At 36.1% G+C, this 5490-nt stretch overlaps 1 protein-coding gene across 1 annotated transcript; it reads left to right on the top strand.

Annotated features, from left to right (window-relative positions):
* Positions 1-1000: 1000 nt before the first annotated feature.
* On the top strand, positions 1001-3735 carry LOC110908484 (putative mediator of RNA polymerase II transcription subunit 26). Its single transcript, XM_022153429.2, has 2 exons — positions 1001-1522; positions 3037-3735. The coding sequence occupies exons 1-2, from the start codon at positions 1134-1136 to the stop codon at positions 3626-3628; spliced, it is 981 nt and encodes a 326-aa protein (XP_022009121.1). The 5' UTR covers positions 1001-1133; the 3' UTR covers positions 3629-3735.
* Positions 3736-5490: the final 1755 nt, after the last annotated feature.

The following is a 5490-nucleotide window of genomic DNA, read 5'->3' as shown; positions in this document are numbered from 1 at the left end:
AGCAAACTTAGAATTTAATTAATGTCCCTTTTAAACGTCTTAACGTGTTAAAGTTAAAATGTTTCTGTAGATCAAAAAACAAAATTCAGTTTAAAAATCTGCCTCATATGGAATCTTGTTGCAGTCACAACGGCCTAGTTTAAAGGTGCAGGTTATAACTACCCTCAAAGATGTCCTAAAACGCCCCACAATCGAAAAACTGGACTCGCGTAACGTTATTTAACTTGAAAAATGAAAAAAATTAAAGTTTACATGTCTGTCGCGACCCGCGACAGACTAAAGGAAACACTCCGCGGGTCGCAGAGACCCCATAACTTGCCGGACACTCATAGGGACACGTGTCGTATATGTGTCAAGTCTATACCGATGATTGGTCAACCCTAAACCCTAGCTAGAAGGTATGGCGGCCGCAGTAATTGTAGAATACGACAAAACTCCAATGTAGTTTACAAAGCATAACCTTTATCAGGCAGCGCCTTGGCATCCGTTGCTGGGTTCAAGATCGATCGGACATGATATCGAATCAGTGATCAGGGGTTAAAACACTTACAACGGGGGAGAGCTTTGTGAAAATATGGGTATTAGGAGTATTATTTTCGTGCAGAAAGTTTAAGAGAGAAAGAGATTTTGAATGATTTGAAACTGTGACTCGAATGCTCTATTTATACTTGTTTTTGGACCACGTCGCGCCCCGCGGAGCACAAGGCTAAGCCCGCCGAGACGAGTCGAAACAAACGTGTATGCCATTCTAAGCAAGCATCGCCTTATATCATGATTGGCAGAAGGGACAACACCTTGTGCATGTCACAACCTAAATGTTAAAGGTTACAAAGATTATAACCTTAGAAAATTCAGGAATTGTTCTTTAAAGAAACACTTTTAACTCTAAAATCATATTATTACATCCTAACAAGTAATTTAAACTTTCGATTCTTTTTTTAACCACCAAGGATATAAAAGTGTGGCTACCCAAGATAACCCAATAAGAAAAAGCGACTCATATGTGTCGTGACCGTAGACAAGGTTGGGTAGCCCATGAGTGGGATGAAAAAGGGGTGATGAGTCATCAGTCTCCGAGCGATAGAAAAGGGTGAGAGCCGACATAGACCACCATTTCCCCACCACCCACAATAATGGAAGACGCCAAATCTTCTCAACAACAACAACAACAACAATACCTGATGCTTCAGCAACAGAATCAACAGCACCAGCAACAACAATTTCTTCTCTTACAACAAATCCAGCAACAACAACACAAACAACAGCAAGTAATCTCTCGCTTCCCCTCCAACATCGACGCACATCTCCGCCCCTTACAACGCCCGATCGCCAACCACCACCAGCAGCAGAACTCCAACCCTAACGCTATGGCCTTGAATTCGCAGATTAGGGCTCCCAATCGGACGCAGGTGCCGTCTCCAGCGAACCAGGTGGAGTTGCAGATGGCGTACCAGGATGCCTGGCGTGTTTGTCATCCCGATTTTAAGCGCCCCTTTACGTCCTTGGAAGACGCTTGTGAGAGGTCATTCTTTTGCCTAATTTTCTTACTAATTATTTATATATTGATTATTTTGTTTCCAAACTGATTACGTGTTTTTGCTTAGGGTTCTTGTTTTCTGGTGTTGATTGACCAAAAAAATAGGTTATAATAAGTTTTTGTGATTTGTTAGAATCAAAATTGTCACCTGGTTGTCCAGATAAATGTGAAATTATATATCCATTGTTTTCTTTATATGTTAGGGTTTGATGTGTCAATTCTATAGGTATGTCTGGATGTCTAGTGCTGTGTATGCCAGATTTGTTTAGAGGTGTCGATGCCAGATTTGTCGAAGATATTTGCTGATCGTTGAAGCCATTACAGTACATGCAATAAGACAAGACAAAAAAATACGTTTTTTTTTTTTGAAAAAGAGATGTGTTCCTAGACTAGGATATAAGACCGTGGGGCATGGTGGGGCGAGGGTTTGGGGCATGGGTTGATAGGTGGACTTCGAGGGGCACCGCTGGTCAGTTGCATGTTGGGTCGGTATGGCGGGGCGTCGGCGTGGCTAGCCCGCGTGGGTTGGCCACGTGTTATAATTTTTTTTTTCAATTATTATAAAAATACACACAAAATTAAAAAAAAAAAAAAGCCTAGCCACCTATAGCCTAGCCAACCCAGCCAATGAGAGCCGGCCACGGAAGACCGCTAGGCCCGCCCAACGCCCGGGCTGAAATCCCCGCCCAAGGGGCCACGCCGAAACCCAAGCCCACCCGGGGTGGTGACTTGGGCGTTTGTACCCAACCCACGCCCCAACCCCCGCCCAATACCCCATAGTCTAAGACCATGCGTAGTGGTAAGGGTGAATAATGCCTCCACCCTTGGGCGTTTTCCGTCATGTGGCAGTACAGTCAGCAAGGGGCATTATTGGGCGTTTTTCTAAAATGGGTGTAGTGGGGATGTGGGCATATTATGTTAATAGTGGTGTAAACAATTAAATAAATTAAAAACCCATGAAAAAAAATTGATTGGCCAAAGGAAAAGGAGATAACTCTCATTGGTCACCCATTTTCTTCTCCGGCGTGATATATAAAACGGCTCAACTTATTTTTTGCAAAAAAAGCCCAAACACGCCCACGGGGGTGGGTTTGCTTGGCGTGATGGGGTGTGTTCCCAGTACGGGTGGTCTAAAAGCGGTTTTATAGGCTTTAAGTGTGGAATTCGCTGTTTGGCTAGCGGTTATCTTGTATGTTGAGTATATAATGAGAATTAACACACATTTTTCTCGAATATCTTTAAGTAATATGTAACATTAGTTTGTTAATTGTGCAAGACATCGTGTCAGTTGCTACGTTCATGTAGCTTACAGATTTATGTTTCTTCTTTGGTTGTTATTGGTAAAATGATGCGACTATATTTCTATTCAGTTTCTTAATTAATCGTAACTTGGCTTAACATCTTAGATTTAGTAAAATGTGCAAGTACTGGTATGTTGTGCAAATTCAACTGCTTTACTTTTTTATAAAAATGATAAATTTATTTTATAATGTCTCCAGGCTGCTACCATACCATGTAGTAGCAGACTATGAAGCCGAAGAAGACGACAGAATCCTTGATTCAGACACCATGGGCCAAGTTCTATCCCGCACCCAACAATGGGACCAAAGCATCGCCAACAAAGTCTCAGAATTCACTGCCACCTTCGAGAAACAAGTACTCGCCTTCAACATCATTTCTCGAAAACGAGCCATCGGGGAGTTCCGCTCAGAAGAAAGACTATTAATCGAACAAGCTCTCTTTCAAGAAGAAAGACGGTCATTAATGGAGGCGAGGGCAGAAATGGAAAAACAACAAAAGGCTGGCAGAGAAGCTCAAGCGGCTAATATGAGAATGGCAGCTATGGCTCAAGCCGAACAGGCTCGGGCCGAGATGATGGCCCGGGCCCCAATACGGGCCAGCGCAATGGGTGAGCAAGAACAGGAAGTGAATGCGGATGAAATGATGAATGGATGGAATGATAATAACAATCAGAGAGATGAGAAAGAGCCATCTGAGGATTTCTTGAATGATGAGGAAAGGGAGAATGGAGACACAGGTGTGCAAAGTGATTGGCGTGAAGGTGGTGAGTTTGATTTAAATACAAGATAATAAAAGAATATATAATGTTTGTATCTTAACTCCAAACTATAATTATTCTAGTAATCGAATTTGGCTTTTCGTTTACTAATTTAATTTAGTACTGAAATTCTTAAATATAGTTTGCGTTTATTTTTGGCATATTGTGAAACTGATTATTGTACCTGGCAAAATAGGCGGGTCTAGGCCTGTAAACGAACCGAACGTTCATGAACTTGTTCTTCGTTTATGTTTCTTTATTTAATAAATGAACGAACACGAACAAAAAAATTTGTTCGTTTAATTAAATTAAATGAACACCGTTTTCGAATTAACCGGCCAGGTATAAAAAAACCGGGTTGAACTGGAGAACCGCGAACCAGATTGTGTGGATCGTTTTTTTCTTCTTTGCTACATCATTTCACATCTAAACCAGACTTGCTAGATCCAAATTTCTTTGTCAGATCTAGACGCTTGACGATGTTTCTTCGTTTCAAATGCCAGTCATCAAATGCCATATTTAACATTGAGTTAATTACACAAATGGGTCCTGTGGTTTATACATAATTTCGTCTTTGGGTACTAACTTTTTATTTTAACAGATTTAGGTTCTATGGTTTCAATTTTGTAACACCTTTGGGTACTAACACCAAAATTAGTTAATTAATGACTAAAATACCCTTGCATTTTTTTAAGTTTATCAATGTAACACATTTGGGTACTAACACCTAATTTTATTTAAGTTTAAATCAATTTTACAAAATCTATTTTTTTTTATTTTCATCTTTTTATTATATCTCTTAATTAACATAACGTCTATTTATTTTTTATTTTCATATTTTTATTAAATTTCTTATTTAACATAAAATCTACTTGTTACACCAGTATTTTTTTAAATAAATTTTTTAAATAAAATCTACTAGCTATATAGTTTTATGTAAATTAAATTTTCGTTTTCAATTTTGGATTGAAATGATTGATAATAATAAATATCTTTCATGTAAAAAAATTTAAGCCTTTTTTTAACTAGTTTTTTTGTTCATTTACATTTTACTATTTTAGAAAGATATTTAATTTACATAAAACTATATAGCTAGGTATTTTAGATAAAACTAAAAAAAAATTAAACCTTTTTTTAACTCGTTTTTTTTTTTTTTTGTAAAATAGATTTTTAATTTACATAAAACTATATAGCTAGTAGATTTTACTGGTGCAACTAGTAGATTTTATGTGAATTAAATATCTTTCTAAAATAGTAAAATGTAAATGAACAACAAATGAGTTAAAATGGCTTAATTTTTTTTACATGAAAGATATTTATTATTATTATTATTATTATTATTATTATTATTATTATTATTATTATTATTATTATCAATCATATATATCCAAAATTCAAAACGAGTAAGGTTTACATTATTTAAAACTAGTAAGAAATTTAATTTACATAAAACTATATAGCTACTAGATTTTATTTAAAAAATCTATTTAAAAAAAATACGGGTGTAACAAGTAGATTTTATGTTAAATAAGAAATTTAATAAAAATATGAAAATAAAAAAATAAATAGACTTTATGTTAATTAAGAGATATAATAAAAAGATGAAAATAAAAAAAATAGATTTTGTAAAATTGATTTAAACTTAAATAAAATTAGGTGTTAGTACCCAAATGTGTTACATTGATAAACTTAAAAAAATGCAAGGGTATTTTAGTCATTAATTAACTAATTTTGGTGTTAGTACCCAAAGGTGTTACAAAATTGAAACCATAGAACCTAAATCTGTTAAAATAAAAAGTTAGTACCCAAAGCCGAAATTAGGTATAAACCACAGGACCCATTTGTGTAATTAACTCTTTAACATTAAAAGAAACATCAAAGAAAATTGGGAAAA

The sequence above is a fragment of the Helianthus annuus genome, chromosome 14 (genome assembly GCF_002127325.2).
Source record: "Helianthus annuus cultivar XRQ/B chromosome 14, HanXRQr2.0-SUNRISE, whole genome shotgun sequence".
Lineage (NCBI taxonomy): Eukaryota > Viridiplantae > Streptophyta > Magnoliopsida > Asterales > Asteraceae > Helianthus > Helianthus annuus.
The sequence above is the reverse complement of the archived record's forward strand: the minus strand, read 5'-3'. Positions and strand labels throughout refer to the sequence as shown.

Excerpts from the sequence above, each read along its gene's own strand:
- LOC110908484 (XM_022153429.2), top strand. The coding sequence starts at position 1,134 with ATGGAAGACGCCAAATCTTCTCAACAACAACAACAACAACAATACCTG. Across the intron at positions 1,523-3,036 it reads TTGGAAGACGCTTGTGAGAG|GCTGCTACCATACCATGTAG; the intron begins GTCATTCTTTTG and ends TAATGTCTCCAG.